Source organism: Mesoplodon bidens (assembly GCF_964165515.1).
Source record: "Mesoplodon bidens genome assembly, chromosome: 17".
Lineage (NCBI taxonomy): Eukaryota > Metazoa > Chordata > Mammalia > Artiodactyla > Ziphiidae > Mesoplodon > Mesoplodon bidens.
The window spans coordinates 20102060-20129832 of NC_138174.1; the positions used below are offsets into that span (position 1 = coordinate 20102060).

Genomic DNA, 27773 nt, shown 5'->3' on the forward strand with positions numbered 1-27773 from the left:
TTAGTGTTATCTCTGGAGAAACCAACTTATTCTCTTCCACATGTGAGGTATTGAATTACTTCTAGGGGGTATATTTCTGCCGAAAAAAATAAGCTAGTTGAATGATGTATGTATTTAAAATAATAAGCAGTACTGATAGTTTATCAGCGTTATCACCAAAAATCTGCTCAGCCACTCTGAGCCCAAGTCACCGATGTCAGTAATTCCACTTCAGGCACAAGCTCTGTGGGCTCTGCGTGGAAGCACCGATGCTCCTAGGATATACCATTCTCTGGCTTTATTTACATTCTCTCTTCACCCTTCACCCTAAAAAACGTCACAGTGGGGCTTACCTCCCTTAGGAATCTGTACAAAGGGCGATTTCTCCCGTTTCTCTCTTTATTAAAAACAATGGAAAACTTCCCACTGTTAATATGTAGCAAAAAGAGGGAAGAAAATAAATAAATAAATAAAGCCCGTCTGCTCCGCCCTCCCTGGCTGTTGCTACCTTGCAGTTTATGACAAACAGAGAGAGGGAGGGCTGCCGGAGTGAACGAGGCGGCCAGGCAGCAAGTCCATCCCCGGGGAAACCACGAGTGCCCGTGTGCATGCGCCCCTGCCTACTTTGTGCCCTGCGATGTCTTCTGTGCGACTTTGAGAGGGGCTGGGGACGATGTCTCACCGCGCGCCCGGCCCAGGCGAGCCCCGCAGGAGGGAGGGAGGGAGGGAGGGAGGGACCCAGCCAGGCGGGGGCAGAGGGAGCCGCCGCGGACCTTGCAGCGCTGGAACGGGCTCGACTCTCCCAGGCAGTTTTTGGAGTCAGCAAAACAGAAATCGAATTACTATGATGCTGGTGGACGACGCTCAGGGGAAAGGGGCTTTCTGCCGGCTTAATCGCTATGAGAGATGCAGCGAGTCACAGAACAGCCAAGTGTGTCTACCGTGCGGACCCTGAAGACCTATGTAAGTTGTAGTGCTCTCAGGCTGCTGTATTTTATTGCTGTATAATTTTCTTTCTGGCTTGAAAGGCTGCTTGGCCGAAATGTAATCGTTTCAGTGAGAATTGCTAGAGTGGAAAGTTGTCTGCTGATCTTTGCTGAAGACTTTTTCTTTCTTTGATTAACTAAGCCACATGATACAAGCTGACATTGCTGCCGGCAGCCGTGGCGATTCAGCCTAAGACTGGCGGAGAACTAGAACCCAAAGTACATCCAATTACTATGGAATTAACCCTGGATGTCTTTTTAATTGACTGTCAGTGTAGAGTGCCTACAGCCCCGCTGTTTTGGATTGCTTGCTGTTTTAATGCTGCTGTGGCTCAACTAGTATTATCAGCATAACCAACCGAATGCGACAGAGCTAAGAGAGATTCCCGGTAGTTACAAAACTTTTCTTTTTTGGCCAGGATCACATTTTTCTCCCTGACCGCTAACAACTCAGCAACCTCCATGTTAAAAGTTCATTCTGCTTTTTTGCCCTTGCTTTGGAGAAAAAAATCAAATCAGACAAAGGATTCTACTGAAATTGTGAAGGAAGGAAGTAAAAGGAAGCCACCGCAGTTCTTTAACTACTATTGTAATAATGGGAGAAAAAAAGCCAACCAAAGGAGCCCAGCTCGTACGCCAGCCTCAGTGTGACAGAGCATGGGGACATAAAGCTGAATGGTGAGCAGAGCCTGTAACTCAGTTTTTCGGCACTTCATCTGCTACAAGTTCCAGCTTAGACATGGATATTCTCTGTGAAGAAAACACTTCTCTGAGCTCAACTACAAACTCCTTAACGCAATTAAACGATGACACAAGGCTCTACAACAATGACTTTAACTCCGGAGACGCTAACACTTCGGATGCGTTTAACTGGACAGTGGACTCAGAAAATCGAACCAACCTTTCCTGTGAGGGCTGCCTGTCACCACCCTGCTTCTCCTTACTTCATCTCCAGGAAAAGAACTGGTCTGCTTTGTTGACAACTGTAGTGATTATTCTAACCATTGCTGGAAACATACTCGTCATCATGGCAGTGTCCCTAGAGAAAAAGCTGCAGAATGCCACCAACTATTTCCTGATGTCACTTGCCATAGCTGATATGCTGCTGGGTTTCCTTGTCATGCCCGTGTCCACATTAACCATCCTTTATGGTGAGTGGCGTTGGTTTCCCAGCTGTACCCACACTGGTAACAAAGCATGTGCATGTCATTAGCAGATGAGTCAGGGCTCATGGGACAAACGAAGCGCAAGGCTTTGTTTATACAGGAGGGTCTACCATGTTATACTACTTAACTTTTACTTTTAAAATGAGACCTCACATTTTAAGAAATCAGACAACCTGTTATGTGTGATCACTGGAGAATTTTGTGCTTTGAAACATGTATATTTTATGCAGAGAGATAAGGTGTTGTGCTGAAAAACATGTACCTTTTATGTAGAATTATAAAGGTCCCAATACAGTCATGAAGCAATGACATCTGTCGTTCTGAATCCACTTGGTTTTCACTCCTTTATATTCTCAACCAAATTCTCAAACCAGCCCTCAAGACAGGACAGTTTTATCTTTGTCACACTGTTTTCAGCACTTCTAATGAAGGAGTAAAAGTTTCCCAGTTACCTTGGAACATTTGCAGAGAGAATATTGGTGGTGCAGTGGGTTTACTGTTAAAATATGGAGTCTCCATTAGAATAAATGAATTACACCAGTTTTAAATTGTTCCCTGCCTGGAGAAGCTAATTTGGAAGTGTGCCTTTGAATTATAACCTCGACTCTTTAAAAATGCATAGGCATAAACTCCTCCCGTCTGGTTTGGAGGAGGGTGGGAAACACATGGGAAGAGATTAATCTTGCTTTCTTCTCAATAGAGTTTGAAAGAGTCAGACCTCTCAGCAAGTAGGCAAACACTGGGATAGCTTCAGTAGGAAGCAGAATGTGATATTCTTTACAAATTATGAGTAATACAGCTAGATTTCTCTCTTTAAAAGGGGGCAGAGAATCTTCAGACTGCTGATACAGGCACACCGGCAGTCACCCAGAGCTAGAAACAAGTTATGAGCGCTGTCTTTTAGAAGGGATGTTCTGGCCAAGCCTTAAGGGTTTAAAAAAAAAAAAAAAATCAACCCAGTCCCAAGGAATATGGAGGAGGAAGGAGGTGAGCAATGGAGCGCAGGGGCGCCGGTTTGCACAGGGTCGATAGTGCTCTTTGCAAGGCCAGCCTCCGCTTGACCACTCACAATGTCACACCAGGATGATTTGATTAAATTCGCCCGTCATTTCCGGACATCCTGGAGAGGTTCCCGCTTCCTAAAACCCCGCTGCGTTGAAGGCAAACTCCAGGAGTGGGAGATGACTCTCAGAGGGCCTGTCCGGGAACCAAAAGCCCGGTGGGGGGAGGGCGGGGGGACCCCCGAGCGGCCCGTGGGGACAAGCAATGGCCAGCCGGGTTAGGAAGCCGAGATCTGCCCGGAGCCTCCGGCTCGGGGTGCAATGGCGCCCTCTGGCGGCCACCACTCCGCGCACAACTGGTTCCTGCCCAGAGATGCCTGGGCAGGCATCTGAACTGTCCCTGAACTGGTCCTGTCCCTGAACTGGTCCTCCGGACACCGCTGGGTGGGTGAGGAAATGCCCCCTCCTTATCCCCACCACGGAAACCCAAACTACGGCCCGCGGCTGCCTCCTTGCAGAGAAAACTCCTCCCAGGGTCAACATCAGTTCCGACCAGGCAAAGCATGACTTCCCCCCCAGGCACTGCTAAGAAAAGTTCTCTCCTTTTAGCTCAAGCTCTCTGCAAATGGCGTGAAAGGCACCAAGTCCGACTTGTATCCTGCACCCTTTACTTTTCTAAACATCGGTGGTGGCATTTGGTAGAGAGTATGTTTGTGACTAGAGAGTTCGTTCAGCTCTGTGGGTCCAGAATGCTGTGAAAGAAAGGTGGTCTTCATAATTTTCCTTCTCACATGTGTACAGATTTAACACCATTGCTTATATTGGCATCAAAACTAAGGTTTATATAACCATTTGATCTCCCTCTAAAACAAACAGAAACAGGAGACTGTGTGCCCATAAGGCATACCCTGCCTTCCTAGTGCAGCAGGTGACTTCCTGCAGTGCGTCTCATGGGGGAATCCTCTGGGTAGCTTTAACTCACTTTAATGTTTGGGGCGCCCTCCACCCACCCTGCTGGGCACATCAGGACCTACAGAAAAGCTGTCCAGCTGATTCTAATGTGCAGCCCTGGGTGAGAACCACTGCCCTAGGCAGCAGTTACCCAAGTGTGGTCCCTGGATCAGCAGCATCAGTACCAGATGGGAAATTGTTAGAAATGCAAATCCCCCTGCGTCACTGCACACTTTCAGAATCAGAACCCCTGGACATGGGATCCAGCAGTCCCATTTTAAGAAACCACCTCGGAGATTCTGAGACTTGTTAAAGTTTGAGCACCACTGCCCTGAAACAGTTCTCAGGACAAGAATACCATGCTTTTCTTTACCACTGTCTTCATTTTCACCCCACACCCCCCAAGTTTGAGTTTAACCCCCAAAGTATTATTAGGTAATTATTTTTCGTTTTCACAAAGAAATTCCCGATCTGGCTTTTTAATCATTTCTTCATTCACACCAGTAGCATTTTTGAGAGACCACTAAATGCCATCACTGTGCAAGACTGAGCAGTTGTAATAATGGCTGAGAGATGGCCTAACCTCAGGGAACCTACAATCTGTGAAAGATATGTGAATAAATCATGACAGTACACTGCAAGAGGTGCTTCAGTAGAGGAACCCATCATATCTCATAGCTCCTAAGTCATCCAAAACAAAAAGGAGGTAGATTTTGTTAGGTAGAGGAGACAGAACAAGAGAAACCCCAGGCAGACACACCCTGAGTTTACAACACACCAGCATGATTCCAGCCACAAGAAGTTTTCAAACCTTGTATTCAGCCAGTGCAATCTTACTATAGTTAAGTACAGCTGCCATCAGGCTTTTTGGAAATACTGAAAATATTAATATCTTGTGTTGCCCTTTGCTGTTACCTGTGCCTTTATCCCAGTATGGAAACTGTTCAAGCAGGGTAAATTCCACACACCAGAGAAGGTCAAGGTCGCTAACCGATGCTAACCTTCTGCATCACAGGGTACCGGTGGCCTCTGCCTAGCAAGCTCTGTGCCGTCTGGATTTACCTGGATGTGCTCTTCTCCACGGCCTCCATCATGCACCTCTGTGCCATCTCCCTGGACCGCTATGTTGCCATCCAGAACCCCATCCATCACAGCCGATTCAACTCCAGAACTAAGGCATTTCTGAAAATAATTGCTGTTTGGACTATATCAGTAGGTAAGTAGGAACGGTATTTTGGAATCTCATTTGCAATGACAGTTCATGCCTTCTAAGTAGACTTGTCCTGTTTTGTTGCACTGAACCCTGACATCCTGAAGGTACTGTTTTGCTTGTTGCAAGACATGTTATAGTAATTGTTAGATTTGCTTTAGGAAAGAAAAATCTGTAATGTCACTGGCTGACAACATAAATTTGTATTTTTTTGCACAGGTAAAAACATATACACCAACAGAGCCAAACGTGAGAATAACTGGGCCATGGCCACCTCCAAAAACTTTCCCCATCTCACACTTCAAAATTCACTCAATTCAAGTTTCTAAATTCCTAAATCTTGAGTTTCCCAGAGACCTCAATATTTATAATCACTGGACTTGTGGTCAGTATAAGAATACAGAGCGGACTTCCCTGGTGGCGCAGTGGCTGAGAGTCTGCCTGCCGATGCAGGGGACACGGGTCCGTGTCCCGGTCCAGGAAGATCCCACATGCCACGGAGCAGGTGGGCCCATGAGCCATGGCCACTGAGCCTGTGCGTCCGGACCCTGTGCTCCACAACGGGAGAGGCCACAACAATGAGAGGCCCGCGTACCGCAAGAAAAAAAAAAAAAAAAAAGAATACAGGGCTCCCATACTGGAGAATACACAGCTTCTGGGGGATAGAGAAGGTACCAGGTGCCATAACTCAGAGGGAGAAAGAAAGTGAGGACAGAGGATGGTGGCAGGACCTGCTCACAGGGTACCCAGCCCTTCTGTAACCTTCCTCCTCCACTTATGATAAAACATGCCAGAGGATTTCAACCCACTTCACTTAGGTTGATTACACACCTTCACCTGTTGCCAGTATTGATCTTCTCTCACACACCTAACAGCCAGGAAAGCCCAGGTAGTGGAAGCTAAAGGAACAGCTCCCAGGCAGCTAAGTCAATTGCACCTGTCCCCTAAGCAGGCTTGGTTCATAACCCAAAATTCTCTGGGATTTGTTTTAAAGTGGCCAAGTGGGAACGATGTGCCTACTTACGGCCACAAGGGTGACAATATCTACTAACATGAGAAGCTATGGGATTTGGTGGCAGGCTTGACATCAAGGACTCCAAACCCTGCTTGCACTGCTGAACTTAATAAGTTCCTTCCTGGGATACAGATGTCGCTCCCAAAATATGCTTGTAGTTTCTGGGCCTGTGCAATCTTGGACTCATCCTACTAGGATCAAGAGAACGAAAGAGAACGAAAGACTAGTGGTTCTCAATCCCAGCTGCACATAAAAGCCCTGGGGAGAGTTTCTGATTTCATTGGTCCATGGCAGGGCCTGGTGACTGAGGTGCAGCCAGGGTTGAGGACTGAGATAGACAGTTGCGGAGGGAAATGCAATTAGAGGGGCAAGAATAACGGGAATGAAGCGAGCCAAGCTATTGTCAAATTTACTTAGCTTTACCCCTGGACACTGTCCCATTAGTGAGACAGACGCTGGGAGAGCCACCCAATCTTTTACCGTCAGCCGCATGCCACCCCCTTCCCTGCCTTAGTCAAGCTTAATAATAGCACTAGTAGTAAGGGCTGTTTCTGAGCAATGACCAGAAACACAGTCATGTTCCAAGCACCTTATGGAAAGTAAGCTGCAGAGAAATAAGTTGCACAGGATGACAGAGCTCATAACCAGAAATCACCCTGGGTCAATCCTATTTGAAAGCCTACACCCTTACCACTGCCCAGTAAGACAGTCTGCTTCCTCTCCTTCCAGCCATCACCCCAGGAGGCAGGCAGGCTGGAATGAATAGTTGTGGGGTGATGGTCAGGGGTCATGATCCATTTGGCCCAACTTTTACTGCATAACTACTATGTGCTTGGCACTGAATATACTAAGGTATGCATTCAGAGATCTCTGACCACGTGGTCGGGGAAGGCAGATAAGAAAACATAAGAAACGCTGAAGTTACGTAGGCTCTATACCACAAGTCTGTGAGATGTGTGTATGAGGAGCTGGTAAAGGTAAAATAATAATGTCTGTTCTAGTGAAGGGGCTTAGCATAAATATCCTCCCGAATTGTTTTTCTAGTGTTTCTATTTCCATTGTTGTTTTTTTGTTGTTGTACATTTAAATCCTCAGGCTAGAGTTTTTGTATATGGTCTAACATGTTTTCTTCTACCAATTATTAGAGCCTTTTCAGTATCTATTGATATCAGTTTTTCCCCTTCAATTTCTTGATGTATTTCATTTTCTTTGTAGATTTTAATATTAAACTGCCCTTGCATGCCTGGAATGTATTCATGAATGAAATTGGATTTCTATGACTTTGTTAGTTGGTTTATTATTCTTATAAGGTTTCTTTCTGTAGCCTTATTAAATTTGAGAGGGTTCTGATTTTCCCCTAAGGTCTTGAAATATTTAGTAGGAATGTACTTTAAAGGTTATACAGAATTTAGTTCAAATCTTTCTCATCCTGGTGCCTTTTCAAATGGTGTCTTTAATTATATCACAAACCTCTTCAAAATTTTTCATTTACATTTTCTACATTGTATGCAGCTAATGACCCAAAACAAAGTTTAAGTTATCTTTTGTATTGATTCGTTTATCATTATTAAATGTAATGCTATTTGTTTTAAACTCTGCTTCATCTGATATTAGTATAGCCATGCCAGTGTTTTTACGTTGTCATTATGTGGGTATATCCTATTCCATTCTATATACTGTCAAACTCCTTTCTGACTTAATATTAAGTACATTGTTTGTAAGAAGCATATAAAGCTGTTTTGTTTTTATCTAGTCAATCTGTCTTTTTCTGGTTAAACTTTTTTTTTTTTTGAAGATTGCCATTTTTTAAAATAAATTTATTTTTGGCTCTGTTAGGTCTTCACTGCTGTGTGCTGGCTTTTTCTAGCTGTGGTGAGGAGGGGCTGCTCTTCATTGTGGTGCGTGGGCTTCTCATTACAGTGGCTTCTCTTGTGCGGAGCATGGACTCTAGGCACGAGAGCTTCAGTAGTTGTGGCTCACAGGCTCTAGAGCCAAGGCTCAGTAGTTGTGGCGCATGGGCTTAGTTGCTCCATGGCATGTGGCATCTTCCGGGACCAGGGGTCAAACCCGTGTCCCCTGCATTGGCAGGCAGATTCTTAACCACTGTGCCACCAGGGAAGTCCCCAATCTGTCTTTTAATTGGACTATTTAGTTCATTTACATTTAATGTAACCCAGATATACTGGGCTTAAATTTACCCTCTTACAATTTTCTTTTTATTTCCCATTTATTCTATATTCCAGATTCTCTCCATTCTTGCCTCCTTTTAGACTAATCAAGAATTGTTAATTCATTATTCCCCTTCATAAGCTTGTTAAGTTATTCCATTCTTTTAAATCCTTTTAGTGATTACAGCATTCATTTTTGACCTAAAGGAGGCTAATACAAATTACTTGTATCACGTTTGTTTGTTTGTTTGTTTGTTTATGGCTGTGTTGGGTCCTCATTGCTGCATGCAGGCTTTCTTTAGTTGCAGCGAGTGGGGGTTACTCTTCATTGAGGTGCGCGGGCTTCTCATTGTGGTGGCTTCTCTTGTTGCGGACCATGGGCTCTAGGTGTGCAGGCTCAGTAGTTGTGGCACACGGGCTTAGTTGCTCCGCAGCATGTGGGATCTTTCCAGACCAGTGCTCGAACCTGTGTCCCCTGAATTGGCAGGGGGATTCTTAACCACTGTGCCACCAGGGAAACCCCTTATCTCTTCTTAAACGATGCAAAAACCTTAGAATATTTAACTCAATTTTGTTGTTTTTATAACAAACTTTTTATAACATTTTTATTTTGCCTTCATTTTAAGCATATTTTTGTTCAGTATAGAATTCAAATTTGGCAGTTATCTTTTTTCAGCAATTTATGGGTAACATTCTAAAGTTCTAGCTTACATTGCTTCTTTGTGAGAACTCCGCTGTCAGACTTATTGTTGTTCCTTAGAACCGGCGGGGGGTCCCCAACACCCAGGCCATAGACCAGTACTGGTCTGCAGCCTGTGAGGAACGGAGCCACACAGCAGGAGGTGAGCAGCGGGCAGCGAGCAAGCAAAGCTTCATCTGCTGCTCCCCATCGCTCTCATTACCGCCTGAACCATCCCCCCACTTCCCCCTGTCCGTGGAAAAATTGTCTTCCATGAAACTGGTCCCTGGTGCCAAAAAGTTTGGGGACCGCTGCCTGAGAAACTACCATCTCTTACCACCCTCTGCTGCTTTGGGATTTTTTCTTTGTATTTTAGCAATTTTACTATGATGTGCCTAGATGTGGGTCAGTTCTGGTCTTAACCTACATGGTGTTTGTACTGATTCTTAAGTTTGTAGCTCAATGCCTTTTGTCAGTTGGGGAGAACTCTTGACTGGTATCTTTTCAAATATTGCGTCTGCCCCATTCTCCCTTCCCCCACCCACTTCTTAGACTCCAAGTTCCTGTATGGTAGAACTTTTACCCATGTTTATGACTCTTAAATGCTTTTCTACATTTTTCACCTTTTTTCAATTCTTACTTTAGTCTGGATAATTTTACTGACTTTTCTTCTCCTGGGTTATTAATCCTCTCACCAGCTATTTCTAATTTGCTATTTAAACCTATATACTTTATTTTTAATTTGGTACTGCATGTTTAGTTTTAGAATTGCCACTTGATTCTTTTTATAGATTCTGGTTCTCTGGAATAACTCTCCACGTTTTCATCTATTTTCTTAAATACTAATCACAGGTACCTGGGTATCTGAGTAACCTGGGAATTTCTATTTTCTGGGGTCTTTTTCCACTTGGTTCTGTCAGCTGGTAAACCTGGTAATTTTATTAAACACTGACAATGGGGGGAAAAATGTGGATACTCCATTGATGTTCTCATTCTTCAGACAGGGGTCCTTTAACTTTAGCAGGCAGTTAGAATAGGTCCCCTAAATCCAATCAGGGATTAAGCTAGGTTTAGGCTGAGTATTTGTAACCACTGGTCTGTTTTCAGTTTGCCCTTACACCTGGGATATATTCCTGCATGAGCTCAGATGGAGGACCAAGGTGTTCTCCATTTTGAAGAGCCCTAAAGTCCAGTTTTTGTCTCCTCAGCACTATAAGGCTGCTGCTAACTGTTTTTTAAAAATTTTTAATTGAGAGTATAGTTGATGTACAATGTCATGTTAGTTTCTGCTGTACAGCAAAGTGAATCAGGGGCTTCCCTAGTGGCACAGTGGTTAAGAATCTGCCTGCCAATGCAGGGGACACCGGTTCGAGCTCTGGTCCGGGAAGATCCCACATGCCGTGGAGCAACTAAGCCCGTGGGCCACAACTACTGAGCCTGCGCTCTAGAGCCCGCAAGCCACAACTACGGAGCCCGTGTGCCACAATTACTGAAGCCCATGCACCTAGAGCCCATGCTCCGCAACAAGAGAAGCCACCACAACGAGAAGCCCGCGCACCGCAACAAAAAGTAGCCCCGCTCACTGCAACTAGAGAAAGCCCGCACACGGCAAAGACCCAACACAGGCAAAAATAAATTAATTAAAAAGTCAATCAGTTATCCATATCCACTTTTTTAGATTCTTTACCCATATAGGTCATTACAGAGAATTGAGTAGACTTCCCTTCTATAGAGTAGTGTGTATATGTCTTTACTCAACCTCTCCATCTGTTCTTCTAGCAAGTTGGTAAACGCCTTAAAGGGAAAGGAGGCTCATACTATTACCTCACTTCTTTCCTCTTCCCTTCACTCCAGAATCCTAACCCCTGAAATCCTGACTGCTTAGACAGCCCTAACTCCAATGTTTGATCTCCCAATCCCCGCTGAGACACAGTTTGGGGCCTTGAATTTTGCTTTATTTGACACTAGTATTCCATACTTCCTCCTCCTCGTTTGAATTTTTCCAGTCTATCTTTTCTCACCTCATTTTTAATATCTTTGTTCTTTTGTTTAATTAACATATTTTCACAAGTAACTTACAGATGGATTTTTTCAAATAAAATCTGACAGTCTCTGCCTTTTGATAATGAAAGTCAGCCTGTCTCCATTTACTGTGACAACTGACATAATTGGTTTTATTCCTCCCATTTTACATTCATCATGTATCTTTCTTTGTAATAGTTCATTTTCTTCCCCCATTTCATATGTTTGCTGACTTACACAATGTTTTCTTCATTTCCCTCACCCCATCCCAGTTAGTTTGAATTTCTACTTGGCTTTTCCATTCCTTTCGTGATTATAGTCCCATCCCAAATAATCATTACACTCATATTTCTATTATTATATACAAAATAAATAACCCCACTAAATTGTTTTTATTTCCTCATTCACCCTGAGTCCCAATTCATAGGTTTTTCTATAATTTTAAAGTAACCTAGTGGCACAATAGATCTTTTTTAAGCAAGTCAAAAACTGCAGAAACCATAAAGATCAATATAGACATAGCTGACTACACTAGAAATAGTACATTTTATGTGGCTAAAATCAATATAAAGTCGAAAGAAAAATTTCAATGTCTGTGAATAACAGACTAAGGGTTGCTATCCTTAACATACAAAGAGCACCCACATTTTGATAAAAATGAAAAGACAAGCAACCCAACAGGGAAATAAGCAAACTATATGAACAAGCAATTCATAGAAAATTAAAATGGACAAAGTTCATGAAAAATGCTCAGCCTTTTTACAGTCATGGAAATGTAATTTAAAATAACAATGCAGTACTATCACCCATCTGATTGGCAACATTAAAATAAGTGAAAACACCCACTGCAGTTTTGGATATGGTGCCCTATGTACTCAGATTCTGTTTGTGTGAATTTGAATTGTTTGTTCTTGGACAATCTAGCAAGAGTTATTCAATATTAAAATTTGACCTACCAACCCCACTTGAGAGAATCTGTTCTACAGAAAAACAAAAGTACACGTAAGAATCTATGGGAATTTGGGGAAATAGCAGAAAAGTGGAAAGGCTAGGTCATGGCTGAATGTATTATTTTTGTCTAAATTATGGAATATTTTGCAGCTCTTAAAAATATCAAGTTGGGGTTATTTGATATTCAACCGGAGGAATGTTAAGTGCAAAAAAATAAAATAAGTTTCAGTGTGGTATGCATGGTCTGGGCCCATTAGGGTAAGATAACAGTAATAACATATGGAGACATTTACATATTAGCACTGAGAAACTACTGAAAGATTTCACACTTGTCAAGAAGGTAAAATTAGCCATAAGAATGAACGAAATAATGCCATTTACAGCAACATGGATGGACCTAGAGATTATCATACTGAGTGAAGTAAGTCAGACAGAGAAAGACAAGTACCATATGATACTGCTTACATGTGGAATCTAAAAAAGGGTACCAGCGAACTTATCTACAAAATAGAAACAGTGTTACAGATGCAGAAAATAAGCTTATGGTTACCAGGGGGTAAGGGATGGGGAGGGATAAATTGGGATTGACATATACACACTACTACATATAAAATAGATAATAAGGACCTACCATACACCTGAAACTAACACAACATTGTAAATCAACTACACTCCAATAAAAATTTAAAAAGAAATGTATACAACATAAAAAAGGTAAAATTAGAATGATAGGATTGTTATATTTTCCCTTATATACTTCTGTATAGTTTTGCCACAAGTATGATCATGATGAAAGTGCTTTAGATGATCAAGAATGAAACAGTTACACCTGCATCATGGGAGGGAGGGCTCTATGGAGGAGGTGGCTGACCCTCAAAGTTTGCGAGGATCTAACAGACGGCAACCTTGGTGACCACATCATAGATTCCTCAAGTTCTCTTGCACTATTTCTGAAGTTAGCCTCTTCTTTCCCCTCCTTACTGCAACTGGCTTGGTCGTTTTATTTTTGCCAAGGCTTCTATCTAACTCTGAGGAAAATGAACATAGTTACAAATCAATTGAGTTTTCTATTTGTGAGCTCCTCTGAGTAAAGAAGTGATAAGAGTAAAGATTGAAGCATTAGATTAAGAATGATCCTGAGGTTCTCTGGATGTCATTTTGCCTTTATAAACCCAGTTCCCTTGATCAGGGGAAATGGTGACTTCAACTACAGTATATAAAATGAGCAAACCTTTTCCTCATGATGATTGCCTTGCTAATGCCATGTGAGAAGAGAAAGTAGATGCTACTTATTCCTTGACCATCTTTAGCAGATTAAAGTATATATTAGATAAGAAAATGTGAAAATGACTATTTTCACATTGTCATATCCTGACAAGCAAGCAAAGGCACCGATTTTTTTCTTGTGCTCATTTCATTGCAGAAATATATTTGCAGCTCATAGAGTAATTTTGAAGTATCATGAGTGTAAATAAGATTTGTTTTCCTCAAGGCTAAGCATGACCTTGTATTTTATGCACTATTACTTTTATAATAGAAGAGACAAGCTGTGTCCATTTATTTTGTCCTTTGCCTTCACAAACTGGGACACCACACATAGAACCCTAAACGAAATGCTTAGATCACTGGGTCCAACCTCATGCCTTCAGGCAGATCAAAAAACCTACCTTCCTAGACAGTGCGGTTGAATAAGGCAGGTTTGAGGGACAGTAAAAATGATGTCACTATGTATTTATCTGATCATATAGTATTCTGAGGATCTTTTCATGTTTATGAGCAAATTTATATTATGTTTTCTATGGTTGGCTGCTTATAGTTTTTGCTGTAGAATTTGGTGGTTATAAGCAAAAGCCTGGAGCCAAATATCTGGCTCTGTCCCCATAAGCTGTGTAACCTTGGGCAAGTTACTTAACCTCTCTGCACCTTCAGTTCCTGATGAATAAATGATGATAACAGTACGTATATTGTGAGGTTGCTTTAATGATTGAATAAATACAGCATGTGTCTCATAAATGTTAAGAGCTTACAACATCATTTGAACTCCTTTCTGTAAGGTTCTTGGACTTTTCCTAACATGAATAGAAGAATTAACTTTTTGTCTGTATTTTCACGATTTATCTATGTATTCTCAGTGTGTTGTCACTTGCCATTGTTTATAGTGGTTTTCTTTTCCCCCACATGGACTTTTATTTTTATATAATTTTATCTATAAATGTTCTTTTCTCCTTTACGGCTTCTGAGTTTTGAATCATTACTAAAATTGCCTTTCCCACTACAAAGTTATAAGAGGAATTCTTCCATATTTTCTTCCATTGTTTTTATGGTTTTGTTTTATACATTTAAGTCTTTGACCCATTCAGAATTTAACCTGTGGTTCAATTCTATTATTTCTACACAGCTACTTATCACTTATTTCCCCCACTGATTTGATATGTCACCTTTAGTATACTCAGTTCTCATGTATGTATTTGGGTTTATTTCTGGACTTTATGTTCTATTGATCAGTCTGTTCATTCACTTGCAGTATATTTTTAATTGAGGATATGTAATATGGCTTTTATTATCTCTTAAATCTAGTATTCCTTCATTGCTTTCTTTCAGACTTTTCCTGACCATTTTCATTTGCTTCTTTGAGTTTTTTAGGAATGAGCTTCTATCTAGTCCCAGAAAAGAAAATTTTATTAGAGCTGCATGTAACTTTTTAAGTCAACTTTCTAGACCTTTTTCCTGGCATACCTGTGTATATTTTTGGTCTTGTTTATTTTTTGTGGTTTGTAAGCAGTCTCAAATTCTATATGGAATAAAGTGAAAGTATATAAACAAATAAAACCTAAAATTTTAGCACTTAGGTTTAAAATTTTTTGAATGCATGTTTAGGTCCAAAAGGAATAATAGTGAAATATGTATGTTGAGTATTCCTATCATACCATATCTTCTGGGGGAAAAAATGACTTAGAAAAACACAAAATAAATTAGCTGAATAAAATGGGCTCAAAACCAGATGGGGTTCTGTTGCCCTTTAGAGTGGGGGACATCCCTAACTCCACTGTCAGAAACAAGTATATCTGAGGAGCCCATTTTGGAGTCTCTCCTCTAGGACTTTACAGGTTTAGGCCCGAGTCCCCTACTGCCAGGAGTCAGCCTAGGAACTGGGTTTCAGATACTCATCATGCAACCAGGACAGGAAAGGACTTGGGTTACCTGTTTGCTCTCCCACTGCTTATAAATCACATTGTAGGGGCTTCCCTGGTGGCGCAGTGGTTGAGAGTCTGCCTGCCGATGCGGGGGACATGGGTTCGTGACCCGGTCTGGGAAGATCCCACATGCCGCGGAGCGGCTGGGCCCGTGAGCCATGGCCGCTGAGCCTGCGCATCCGGAGCCTGTGCTCCGCAGCAGGAGAGGCCACAACAGTGAGAAGCCCGCGTACTGCAAAAAAAAAAAAAAAAAAAAGAAAAAAAAGAAATCACATTGTAGGTGAGCATCTACCGAGATACAAAAGGAAACTTGTGAAGAATTAGTCAAAGTCGCCTTTCCCTCAGTTTCTCTATCTTCTAATTTCTCTCCTGGGTGAAGTAAAATCTCCTCCCCTTTTTCCCCATCTTTTTTTGTCCCTGCCACAACGCATTAGCACATCAGAGGTCCAGGAAGGAGCTCTGGGCACTGCCGCAGCCTGCAGGTGAGCAGGTTGGCGTCCAGGAGCAGGGATGCTCACAGCCGTGGTGAGAGGGGCTGCTGGCCTTCCCTAGGGTGCTTCAGTGCCAGAGAGCTGCCAAGGAGCCAGCTGTCACTGCCACTGCCCTGAAACAAAGCCTCTGCAGGGCCGCCACTCAGCCCATCTCCTTCTCTTGACCCCTGAGTGCAGCGGTCCTGTCCCTTTCTCTACACGGGTGCAGGGAATTTAGGGACATCTCCCCCACCAGACCACCTCTTCTCATACTTAAGCACATACCATCACGAAAAAGACTATGTTCTTGGAGGATGTGTCCTCGGTTGTCCTTCAGGACACCATCCCAAGGGTAAGAGGAGACTTACTGGCCTGGGCAGCTCAGAGCCTTCCAGAGTGACAGCTGACTTCTCTCTGCATGACAGACTCTAGCCATAGCCATGGGACTATGTGCTGAATAAAACAGCACTTAGTAGCATACACTCTCCACGGCCACGGGAAACTAGTGGGCAAAATTAAGAAATGACCCAATGAAAAAGAATCGCTTTATCCTTTGTTAATTGGACCTTCGTCCAATTAACTGAGTCTCTTGGCTTTTGGCTCATCATTCTTCCAAGGAGAAGAAGTTAGAGCAGGAAGCACAGGACTGGGACTCCTACTGCTTCTGGCCACTTAAAGCAGAGGACTAGCATCCACATATCGCCCCCTCCTGCCCTTGGACTGTGTCAGGAACTCACAAGCTATGGAGGCATATACTTGCTCCAAATCTATCCATCCCTTTTGGGCCCGCAGGTGGGAATCTTCACTAAGTCAGGAGCCATAGCAGATCAACTGATCCATTTGTTATCACCCGCATTCTTTGTGCCCTGGTACCTGTTCTTTCAGTGGCCTAACAAGACACCAACCCTGCCCAACCAGACTTTACTGTTGCTGTGTTCTGTAAACAAGTGCTCCTGGAGAAAGTCACATGCTGTGAATCGGACACCACCTATCCGTGGTTTCCAACCTTGCCTCGACTCCCATTGCTATCAATCCTTTTGCTTTGCCCTTAGTGGATTTTTTCAAGACTTTTTCCTATTCAAGTCTTCTTAGCAACCCGAGGTGCCATTCTCTAAGCAGACAATCTTATTCCCTTTTGCCCTAAGAAGGGGCCGTCAGGCGCAATTCGTTTTCTGTTTCTACTCCCATGTGCCAATTCCACTTTCAGTTCTCAATTTCCAAATGGGTATCCCAAGAAGACGCAGGTTCTTTCGTACTTTGTCTCTACCTCCTATCCCTCCCGGAAGAACCTTTCCTGACTTCTCTCCATCCCCCTCTCTCTGATTTATTTTAATTCCCTCTGAAGATTCTACTCATTTGCTCCCTTTTGTCACCTCTCGTTTGTACCTCCAAGCACCATCCAGCTTTGACCTCCCTCCTTTTTACTGTTCTTCAAGGTCACCAAAACCTTCCTGATTCCCAATTACATCCAAAAGATTGTTTCTATTTTAATAATGTACTCAGGTAATACACGAATACATCCTCAATGGGAGAAAGTCAAATGGCTCCCACTATAGGGAACAGAAGTGAACTTGCCCTTCATTGCTCCCTGGGTCTCCAGACCAGCACCCACAGGTACTGTGCAGACCTTGAACTTCTGTGACCGTTCAATGTGGAGCATAAGCAGGAGAGGAGGCAGTCTTGCCAAGCAAAGCCCCCTCAGTCCCCTTCTACCGGTCTATCCTTCGACTCTTGGCTTGCATATCAAGCTATGCCCTCCAGACCCTGCTGACCTCTGCTGCAGTTTTTTCTTTCATTTTGGCCCTTTCTTCAACTTCTACTTCTCTCTAAACCAGGTCCCATCTGCTGTCTTCCAGAGATTCCTCCATCATTTGTGAAATACTAATGAGATGACATTTTCATGGGTTGTTATAATTTATTCTGATCAATGTGCTTTATCTTTTCGAATCATTAAATGGAATTTTAGAAGGGAGTAAAGACACATGGACACATGCTTGGATACTACCTTGATCCAAATTTTATTTATACCTATCGTACCTTATCTACTATTCTTTTATGCATTTGTGTGTATTGATGTCTCCTCTTCAAAACTGTCTCCTTCCTCATCTTCTCCTCCCTCTCTGATCTGTTGCTTTTCTAAGCTCCTTTTTCTCTTATTCCTTATATGGTAGTGTTCTCTAGAGATCCATTCTCTACCGTCTCATTTTTTCTCCTCCATGCTTTTGCTGGGTCCTTTCCATTTCCATGGATTCAGCTATTAGCAGAACACTGACGAACTAACAAATCTGTATGCCAGCCCACAGTGCTCCCCAGGGCTTCAGACTCCTGCATCCAACTATGTGCTGAGTGCTTCTAGCCAGAAGGCCCACGGGAAACCCAGTCTTACCAGATCAAAAGCTGTGCTCAGCGTCTGCCATTCCTCCTGCTGAAATCCCTATCTTAGAACATGGCATTAATATCTGCTCAGTCACTTGATACCTTAAGTTCCTCCCCTTCCTCACCTCCACATCTAAGCAACTGACTAGTCCTTTGGTTTTTTGGGTATTACTTGCTAGTTGTTGCATACGTCAGCCTTCTCTCCTTTCATTCAGCCCCATCATCTGTCCTGTGACACTGCACACATTTCCCTGTCCACAGGGTTTTGGGTTTTCCACTTTTGTTTTGTTTTTGCCATCAGTCTCCACCTTGTCACCAAAGTCACCATATGAAATAAAGGTTTAACTAGATCACTCTCTTGTTGGAAACCCTTGAATGACTTTGCTGCCAATGGATTATAGATTCTTCAGTGAGAGACACAAGGCCCTGGAAGTATGGTCCCTGTCCACCCTTCCATTTCATCTCCCACCATACTTTGCCTCACATTTTCTTCTCCAGTTACAATAAACTGCCCCTAATTCCCACGTCATTTCACCTTAAGTTTTGCATCTTCTGCTTCAAATGCCTTCTCATCTCCTTGCTTGGCTAATTTCTACTATTCTTTTGGCACCACCTCCTTCAGGAAGCCTTCTTGTTTGTTTTTTTATTTGGAAACAACCAACATTTTATTATCTTTCCAGCTCTGTGGGTTGACTTGGGCTCCACTGTGTGCTTTTCTGCTCCATGTGTTGTTGGCTGGGCCTCTAGTCAACAATCTGGAGGCTTTTCTGAACTGGACATCTGCCATGGAGAACTCACATGGCTGGTGGTTGATGCCAGCTGTCGGCTGGGAGCTGAGCTGGGGCCAGACACTGAGTGTCTCGGTTCTCCTCTCCTCCAAGGAGCCTTGGGCCCCTCAGAGCATGGTGACTGTGTTCCAAGAAGGAGTGGAAGCTGCCAGGCTCAGGAAGCCTTCTTGATTTCTCCCTTTTCTCCAAGGATTAGGTACTTGCCCTGCTTGGAGTCTTCCACAACCTTTACATGTATTATCTTTTCACATATTATAATCATCTCTTTATTCTCTCACCAGATGAGTTCCCAGAGAAAACAAAAAAATATATACTTCCTCTTAAGCCCAAGTTATATAATTGATAATGCCTATCCAAAAATTAACTTCTAGAGTCAGAAGCTGAAAGCATCTTTAAGAAACTTATTTCCTTGTGCACTTGGTTTCAAAAAGCTATTTTTAGATTGCTTTCCCCATAATCTATGAAAGCCTAACATTTATATAAAATAACTACTTTTATTTTTCTACTTAATACCAGTCATGTTGTGGTTATTGTAAATGCCTAATTAGTAGGGTCTGTAAGAAAGATGTGGAATTTTTCCCCACCAGATGGTGAGTTTTAGTTTGAGATTTTAAGACCTATTTGGAAATTGTAGGACAATCGTCCCACTCCTAAGCCCAGTTCTCTCACGTCAGAATCTACATAGCATCTCAGGGTAGTTTTCCATTGGCTGCTTTTTTTTTTTTTTAACTCATTATGAGAAGGCAGGTAATGTGTCTCTTAGAGGCCTCATGGGTCTCCCAGGCAGAATCTCACCATTGCAGCTGGATATCAGTGGGGTCTCCACATTCTACAGTCCAGACATCAACTTTGCAAGTTCAGATTTCCCCCTGCTTTGCCCAGGAATAATCACACTCTGGGAAGTTGACTTACATGACTCAAATTCCAATAAGCTGACTTATTTAATACATAGGTAATATATACCCATTTTCCTGGACCCATTCACCGGCCTGGGAGTCTCCTTCCTGGCAGGACAATCCTTTCAGATGGCTGTACAAAATAGCAACGTGAAGTAAGGGAGGATCCATAATGGGCCAGAGGCAGTACAAGCACGTGAGGGATACAGTGAGAACTGAACAAATATACAAGCATGTAGCAAAGGGTTTGACGCATACATTTAAGTTTTAAAGCGTGAATCAAAATAAAAGTACACAGCAAAGGGCTTACAGTCTAATGGAGGAAGATCTATAACAGAAACCAGAATTTGCCATTATAATAAAAATGAAAAGAACTCAGCAGAATTGGGGATGAGAGAAGGTTGTATGGAAACACATTTGAGTTGAGCTTGGAAAGAGGGGAAAAAGTTGGGAAAATGGAGAATGAGACAGAACTCTCCAGAAAGAGAATAATGCAGGCAAAAGACATGATATAGCTTGATAAACAAAGGATTGAGATATCAAAATATCCTTTAAAGGATGTCTAAATTCATCTAACCCTAATTGATGAGTTAGATGCCCTTTTCCACTCTAGGGATATTTGTCTTTAAATAAGTAAGACTGGTCATCAAGAATCAGAACATCTTTCCCCTGGACAGCACTGAAAGAACGCTGAAGATTTCTTAGCTCTCAGACTTTTTCAGTATTTCATCTCAGTCATCAAAATAGTCAATTATATATAAATGTTATGGCTCTAAGATTCCTTGCATTAGTCATGTTACAGGTGCTGGCTAAGAGAGGTACCTTGGAGTCTCGGATAAACAGGAAGATATGTTTTTAATCAGAAACATTTTAAAAACTTTCTTCTACAGAGTTGCTTCTAGGAAGAATTCTGCAGATGAAGAGTTTCATCCATTTTATTATGATCCTTCTTGATTTTAATTCTAGAAGGTGGCACCTTCTGATCTTTCCCTGTATTCTGCTCTCTTGCTTACTGAGGGGTAACAGCCTTTGTTTTGGCCACAGAGTCCAGAAGTATGAAGTATGCTGGTACTTTAAAATGTCTTCCTAAATTTAGTTTCTAATCTAGCCTCATATTTCTTATTTTTTTAATTAAAGCTTGATTTCAGGAGTTAGGACTGCTGGCTATGGTGGGGTGTAGAAGTGGATAGAAACTTCTTGCTCAATTCCTCTTAGAATATGCCCATGAGAACCTTTATGATAAGTTATCAATGCTTGTCATTATCTTAGATTTTTAAAGCATTTCCAAAATTAGTTAGTTACATTTCTCTATATATAGGATGGATTCTTTTTCATATTCCTATTCCTTTTTAACTCCCAGATGAACCATTGTAAAGGTTTATATGGGTGACCTTGTTTACAGGCTGTACTCAGATGGTTAAAACATGACCAAGCTAATGCCCCCTGTGTGTTTTATTCAAAGAAACCACCCAGTTTTTACATATAATATAGGGACTTTGGAAACCACCCAGTTGATACAGAAACCAAAAGTCTGTCTACTCAGGGGTTCTCTTTTTTCCTCTAATACAGCAATTAACCCACCTATTGGGTAAGGGCTTTTGCTTATTAAACTTTTTGTTTCATCCCATGAAAGATATTCAAGCCTGTCTGGAAGAAAGCTGATCTCCATTTATTGTTTGTCTTTGGCACACTGGTTATTGTGTCTATTTATCTGACCCATATAAGATGGGGAAAAAGTCTAGATTTAACCACATATAGGCACTCAATTATGCTTGTTGATTGAATAAATAAAAGGAATGAATGAACAAAGAAAGGAGGGAAAAAAGAAGAAGAGGATAGGAAAATAAAGGGAGGAAGAGAAACAGGGTTCTTAGAAGCCCTCGTAATTTTTCCCTGATAGCCAAGTCATCTTTAGAATGTCCACCTGTGCCCATTTTGCATCTGGGGGCATCACCTGGCAAAGGACAGCAAATGAAAATTTACAAGAACATCTCGATTGTAGCTTCTCTAGTATTTTCACAGATTTACTGTCTGTTTCCATAGAAACAGGTTTGGCAAGGCTTGTCATAGAAGCTAAGAATGAGAGACACATACCATGAAAATTTCACATTCTAACTTCAAGCAAAGCTAACTCATGGTTTTGTCTTTTCAATAACTTCATGCTTTAAACTCAGCATCAGAGAGCCTTATTAAGAAATAGTTTCATTACATTAATGAGGGTTTCTTTTTTTTCTTTTTTTTTTTTTTTTTTGCGGTACGTGTGCCTCTCATTGTTGTGGCCTCTCCTATTGTGGAGCACAGGCTCCGGACGCACAGGCTCAGCGGCCATGGCTCACGGGCCCAGCTGCTCCCCGGCATGTGGGATCTTCCCAGACCGGGTCACGAACCCATGTCCCCTGCATCGGCAGGCCGACTCTCAACCACTGCGCCACCAGGGAAAACCGAGGGTTTCATTTTTGATTGTTTATGTATATCATAAAAGTGAAAGCCATTACAGGAGCAGCGTTACTAGGGAATGTCCTCGGGGGAGCGGAGAACTTTGGGATTCCGGGTACGGCTTTCAGAACGAAGTCTCCACCAGCCACCCTTTCCTCAGTGAATGGTCTTAGCCAGCAATTGCTCACCTGCCTGTTTTGTTTTCTTCACGTTTGGCTAAACCGTTTATAAGTGTTAGAGAAAATTGAGTGAAAGACTCAAAGATAAACAGTGAACTAGTCCTCTAAGCATCCCTCACAACCACTCTCAGACCAGTTTCTGAAACAATGCGAAAGACACAAAAACAATGACCCATCACTGAAGACCGTTTCACCCGTGGATGAGAAACTACTGCTGTGAAGGATGACTTTTCTCTAAGGAAACAATAGAAGTGTGTTAGAATCACAGGAAAGTGCATATTCTTAGGGCCCACTCCCAGGTAATCAGATTCAGGAGAAACCAAAGGGAAGCCCAAGAATTGGTGTGCACCAAGAAGCACTGTCTGAGCTATCAGTTTAGAATTGGGATGGACTTTTTAATGTCTATTCTCACAGATCGCCTCACATATGCACTTTCTAAAGTTTCAGATAAGTACATTGCACGTACCCTTGTTTGCAACGAACCAATGGTAGTGTTGCACAGAGCTGTCAACCCGTGCAATAGAGCATACTGGGTTTTTAACCTCTCAGGTGCAGGGAGGAGTCATGTCTTATTGTCTTTGATTCACTCATCACTAGCACAGTAGGCACTTGATAAATGCTGGCAAAACTGACCATTAACGAGCCAATCCTGATTTCCTCAACCAGGTGCATTGGCCTTGATTCTTTATAATCTTTTATCTTTGAGTTAAAATCTAAATTTAAGAATGGTTTTCATTCCAAACTGGTCAAGGTAACAAGGTACCTTCTCACATTTCAAAGAGCACCATGATATTTTAAAGCTATCATTATACATCATGAACATTACCAGAATTGAAGAGGAAGAAATAAAAGATACAACTGAAGTGATTTCCCTGGAGGTCTTTTGAAATCATAAGACTTATGTGGGATTTGTCTAGAATTAAATCACATTTTGATAATCCTTTCCGGCTCTGTAATATTTTCTACTGTTAGGTCTCAATACCTAAGATTGTCAGCAAGCTGTTGAACAAACAGGCTTTTGTTCTGGTACAGAGGGATTCTATTAGACCTTCAGAACTATGCTTAGAGCAAGTTGGGTGTCAAGATACAGAGAAAGGCACTGAAACCTCTTATTGGCCTGACCAAGACAGGTGGTGTTATCTCCAACTCCCATCCATTTGCCTACCTGGAGAGTTTACTAACACTTTGTAATTATTGACATTTTGAAATACAGTTGGTTTTGGTCAATAAATCACAGACCCTATCGAGAGAATGACGCTAAAAAACCTATTTTCAGAATGATTTGCTTGTTTTTCTTTTTCCATAATGGTTGAGTGCAGAGCAGACAATTGATTATTTAGCAACCCCATCAGTGGCTCAGCAGCCTGAATTAGGCCAGGAGGGGACTGATGGACCAGAAGGGGTTCTCTTTTAATTCAGTTTCAAGTGATAAAAGACAGGGTTTTGCAATTGATTTCCTTTTTTGTTTTTCAGGTCAAAAATGAACCTGTTTAGTTTATGGGCTTTTAACAGATTTTTCACAAGATATGAAATATGAATCAGGTTGCATTTATATTTCTTTAGAAAGCTTTTTCTGTGTTAAGCTTCTAGCATGCAGAAAAGTCTAATTACTGAGAAGCTGAAATAATTCTCACAGTGTAAAATATCCTAAAAGTTGAAGGAGGAGAGAAGGGATGATGGGTTTGGTTAATTTAGTATTAACAGCAATAAGCTAACAACATTTTGAAGATGAATCTTCCAGCACCAAGCTCCTCTGGCCATAATACATTGTCATGCACGTGCAGCACTAGATATGAGCAGAGTATTAAGACCCAGGCAACCTGGGCTACTATCCAGCTTTCTTCAGAATACAGGCTGTGTATGTTTCCTCACTTGTAAAATGAGTTTGGACTACCAATTTCCTAACTCTATAGTCCTATAGTTATATAAAAGGAACCCTGAAGTCTTGGCATTAAATGAGAATATTTCATGAGATCCCAAGCAACACTTAATTGGAGTTTAACTTATATAACACCTTTAAACCACTGATTTAACTCTACTGTCATTAATTGTAGCCCAATTTAGACATAAGTCTTCAGACTAAAATTGAATATAATTGATACACCTCCAGGATAAAGGGAATCTAGTTCAAAACACCAGCATTACTTTGCACAATAGGTAATTACTAGAGAGAAAGTACTGAGCCCGCCAATATATTTCACTTTTCCTTTTTTGAAAAAGTTAAAGTAACAGCATTAGAAATATTTTATTCCTAGAACTGTTTTTGACTCCCACATAAAATGTATTTTAGCAAAGATATTATATATGCTATTCTATATTCTGATACCTCATATAATGTTGTATTAATGTGTTTTCATTTTTCCATATGGGCTTCATAATTATGATTTTAATGGCTACAAGTTATTCCCTCATGTTGATATATTATAGTCTATTAGCCATTTTCCCAATTCTGTTTCTAGATTTGACTAATAAAGTAGTATATTCAAAATAGTAGTTTGGCATATAATTTGATCTTATTCTATCCCTACAGTAGTCTATTTGTCCTTTTAGTTTCACTTGCCTATACTTACCTCAGATATGTTTACTTTGGTCCCAATAATTTTACTTTTTCAGTTTTAAAAATCCCTTGACCAATGTAGAAGCTAAATTATTTAAAAGTCACAAATGAAAGGTATGTACATTTAAACAAATTATGGTTAAATAACAAATTTGCCATTTTCAGTATACAATTTAGGAGTATTATACTCATAATCTTATGCAACCATTACCATTATCTATTTCTAGACTTATCACCCCAAACAGAAACCCTGACCATTAAGTAATTATTCCCCATTCCCTCCTTCTCCAGCCCCTGGTAACCTCCAATCTACTTTGGATATGAATTTATCTATTCTAGGTATTCCATGTAAGTGAAACTTTGTCCTTTTTTGTCTGGTTTATTTCACTTGTCATGTTTTCAAGGTTCATCTATATTATAGCATGTTATCAGAACTTTATTCCTTTTTATAGCTGAATAGTCCATTGCATGTACATTTTATCTGTTGGACAGTTGGGTTGTTTCCATCCTTCAGCTATTGTGAATGATGCTGTAATGAACATTGGCATACAAGGATCTGTGAGTCCCATTTGCAATTTTGGGAATCTACTGAGGAACGTAGTTGCTGGGTCATATGGCAATTTTATGTTTAGTTTTTGAGGAACTGCCAAACTATTTTCCACAGTAACTGTGCATTTTTCCATTCCCACCAGTAATGTACAAGGATTCCAATTTCCCTGCATCATCGCCAAAGCTTGTTATTTTTTTGTTTGTTATAGCCATCCTAGTAGATGTAAAGTATTCTCACTGTGGCTTTGATTTGCATTTCCCTAATGATTAGTGTTATTTCATATGCTTATTGACCTTTGCATATCTTCTTTGAAGAAATATCTATTCAAGTCCTTTGTCCATTTTAATTAGAATGTTTGAGTTTTAGGAATTCTTTATATATCCTAGATATTCAACCTCTGTCAGATACAATTTGCAAATATTTTCTCCCATTCTATGGATTGTCATTTTACTTTCTTGATAGTGTTCTTTGATGCACAAAAGTTTAATTTTGATGAAGTCCAATTTTTTCTTCTGTTGCTTGTGCTTTTGGTGTCATCGCTGTTCTTTCAATCTAGTTTTCCATTTTACTCCCTTCCAATTCCTTAAAGTGATTTTATCAGCTCAAGTATTACTGTTAAATAGTAATCCAATAATAGTTATCTGAGAATAAAAAAGTAGACTTGCAAAAAGTGTTTTTCCTATTTTAAAATATTGAAAGTATTGAAATTTCTATGTGACAATGTTAAAAGCTGAGAATAATTTTTCCATCTTTAGAAATGGCAATCTTCCAGTTGTTAGGGAATGTAGATTACTTTATAAGCCCTTTTGGATATTTCAAGGATGAATAGCCACCCTAGACTTCCTTGGGGGAGTGCCTGAAGATAAATGATATAAATTCTGTATAAAGGATAAAATAGAAACTCGGTCAAATATAGGGAATTTAAGGTATACCCCCTGTGAGTAGTCTCTCTCAAAGAACTAGGTATAATAGTTATACATCTTTAAAGGTGCAGTTCCCTAATTTAAGGAGGAAAAAAACCAATGATGATATTTTAGGGAAGTGTTAGTTTGTAATTCCTTGAGTAGGAGTTTGCTTTTGATCATATGGTCAATTCCTCCAAATACATCATCTTCTGAATAGTTTTGTTCTTAGCCATGCCTTCACCCTCAAAGACCTTGTACAAACGTTAAATCTCAATACCAAGCTGTCAGAGTTTTGCCTTCCATTTCGTCTTCAAGCTGCATTTCCAGCCACACAAACACATTCAGTAATTCCATTCAGCTTGACTCTCTGCCCTGGCTCTGGTAGCATTGCACATCCAAGAATGCTGAGCATTCAGATTATTCAAATGTTATGTGCTCCCTAAAGTCTGACCTCTTTAGGGAAAACATATCCCCATACCTTAAGAGAGATGGGGAAAAATTTTGTTTGAATATGGAAACAGAGTTTCCACTGATAATATAAACTTGTGAACTTAACCGACTAGGTTCCCAGTTGCCTAAGGAAACCAGCTACTTAAGAACTGACCCCTTTTTGCAGCAGTGCTGAGACAGTTGATGAACTATTTCCTATGTTATCTGGGTATTTTGTACTCAATCAGGACAAAGTTAAAATTTAGACTTCAGGAAATTCTTCAATAATTTGTTTATAAGGTATATCATCATTTCTTACATTCCTTTAACTATTCCCTTGGTCTAACAAAATTGCCAATTCATTCAAAAAGTGCACATGAAGATTGAAGGGTGCATCTTAGATTTTACTTTACTTGCAAGGTAACAGGTTAGCCTGCCACAGTTTCATAGATGCTGGGAGATGACATGAGACTCTTGGACCAGAGATTCCCGGCAGTGACAGCCAGAGTATCATCATTTTCTTGTGCTGGTTGCCTGAGCCCTGTTTCACACAGGGCAATGCCAAGGGAGCCACAGTAGATTGCACAGAGAAAAGGAATCTGAGTGTAACGAACCCAAATCCTTTATGATAAGCGGTAAGCAACCTCCCCCTTTGCTTCAGATGGATACACTGTATCATCCAAGGTTGTTCACTATTCAGACATCTTTGAAAAGATACTCTGGAGAATAGCAACTCAAAGTTCCATGAAGAATTATCTCCACAATTTTATAATACATCATATTCACGTTAGTACCAGGCTCTGTCATAATGTTGATATAAATTCATAAATGGTAGACTGTAGAATAAGACATTCAAATTGAAAAT

General features: G+C 41.1%; 1 protein-coding gene across 2 annotated transcripts in view; it reads left to right on the forward strand.

Moving 5' to 3' along the window:
- The first annotated feature begins 295 nt into the window (after window positions 1-295).
- Window positions 296-27773, forward strand: part of HTR2A (5-hydroxytryptamine receptor 2A) — a 60830-nt gene continuing 33352 nt past the window's right edge. Inside the window, exons 1-3 of one of the 2 annotated variants that reach the window (XM_081214511.1) lie at window positions 296-942; window positions 1385-2116; window positions 5099-5299. In XM_081214511.1, coding sequence (XP_081070637.1) covers window positions 1705-2116; window positions 5099-5299 — 613 coding nt within the window. In that variant the 5' untranslated portion in view covers window positions 296-942; window positions 1385-1704. The remainder of the gene's footprint in view (window positions 943-1384; window positions 2117-5098; window positions 5300-27773) is intronic. The other variant, XM_081214512.1, reaches the window with a different exon arrangement.